At 28.4% G+C, this 1,511-nt stretch overlaps 1 protein-coding gene across 1 annotated transcript; it reads left to right on the top strand.

Annotated features, from left to right (window-relative positions):
- Nucleotides 1–514: 514 nt before the first annotated feature.
- On the top strand, nt 515–1,511 carry LOC123292238 (S-phase kinase-associated protein 1-like). The gene is made up of 2 exons (XM_044872814.1): nt 515–620; nt 759–1,511. Exon 2 carries the CDS (start codon nt 759–761, stop codon nt 1,248–1,250), a length of 492 nt encoding a protein of 163 aa, XP_044728749.1. The 5' UTR covers nt 515–620; the 3' UTR covers nt 1,251–1,511.

The raw sequence follows: 1,511 nt of genomic DNA, 5'->3' as shown, positions 1-1,511 counted from the left end.
TGCCCCAACAAATAATATATTAGCCCCTTTAAATATTAAACGTGAAGTTTCTGAGATCAATTCAGTCGATAGTCGATGTCAGGCTTGTATTTCAATCACAAATTCGACTGGATTTTTTCATTTTAACAAATAAAATAGAAGTCCGGTTTCAATAGACAACAAAAATAAGCAATAGGTTAGGACATGAAAAACAAGATTATAAATTACTCAAAAACTGCTCATGAAAAGTTCATATTGCCCATTCAAAAAAAGATTTTAGTTACTCCCCTGCATACGAAGTTTAAAATGTGTGGTAATCAAAATGCAGAATTCGAGCTTAAATTTTGAAGGGATCCTGTATGTAATATAATAAAAAATATTCTTATTGTTCATTTAAACACAATATATATTTAGTTCTATTAAAAACCAAATGAATCTATTCTGAATAGCCCAGCTTTATTAATATATTAAGAACGAGAACGTATTTTCTGCTCATCTTTATTTGTGTATGTATACACTGCGCAGGCTACTTTGTACATACAAAAGAAATAAATAGAAATTCATTCGTTAGGGTCTGTGAATTGACGTTTAGTCTCCATTAATTTTTCTAAATTATATATTTATTTACAACAAACAACAAAGTAAGTATCTTTTGAAGTAATAAATGTAATTATTGAATATAAATAAATATTATTCATAAAAATCATGTTTACATAAGCTTTAAGTCGAATGTCATATTGCGACATTTTGTCTCATGTATTACCTTTTTTCTATTTAAGATGCCTAATGTAATTAAACTTCAATCGTCTGATGGCGAAACATTTGAAGTTGATGTAGAAATTGCAAAATGTTCAGTGACAATAAAAACAATGTTAGAAGACTTGGGTATGGACGAAGATGATGAGGAAGTTGTCCCATTACCAAACGTGAATTCAGCAATTTTAAAGAAAGTAATTCAATGGGCTAGCTATCACAAAAATGATCCACCACCACCTGAAGATGATGAAAATAAGGAAAAACGTACAGATGATATTTCTTCATGGGATGCTGATTTCTTAAAAGTTGATCAAGGGACATTATTTGAATTAATATTGGCCGCAAATTATTTGGATATAAAAGGTTTATTAGATGTTACATGTAAGACGGTCGCAAATATGATCAAAGGTAAAACCCCCGAGGAAATTCGTAAAACATTTAATATTAAAAATGATTTCACTGCATCCGAAGAGGAACAAGTCCGTAAAGAGAATGAATGGTGTGAAGAAAAGTAAATTAATCAGTATTTAGTCTTTTATTCTCGAAATTTTAAAAATGTTTTTCTTATTCAACAATTTTTATCTTTTTTTTTTTTAACACGTACGCTGGGAACCTAATTTATTTACTGTAAATATGGTGTCATCCACAATTAACGTGTTTATTAAATGTTTTAATGATTAATATTTGACTACAATAATTTATATCATGCATCTGATTTATGTTCATATTTTTGCCAACTATAATTTTCAATATTCGAATATGTAATAAATTTTCAA

The sequence above is a fragment of the Chrysoperla carnea genome, chromosome 2, assembly GCF_905475395.1.
Source record: "Chrysoperla carnea chromosome 2, inChrCarn1.1, whole genome shotgun sequence".
Classification (NCBI taxonomy): Eukaryota; Metazoa; Arthropoda; class Insecta; order Neuroptera; family Chrysopidae; genus Chrysoperla; species Chrysoperla carnea.
Note: the sequence above shows the minus strand (reverse complement) of the source record. Positions and strands in the feature narration are given on the sequence as shown.

Excerpts from the sequence above, each read along its gene's own strand:
- LOC123292238 (XM_044872814.1), top strand. The coding sequence starts at position 759 with ATGCCTAATGTAATTAAACTTCAATCGTCTGATGGCGAAACATTTGAA.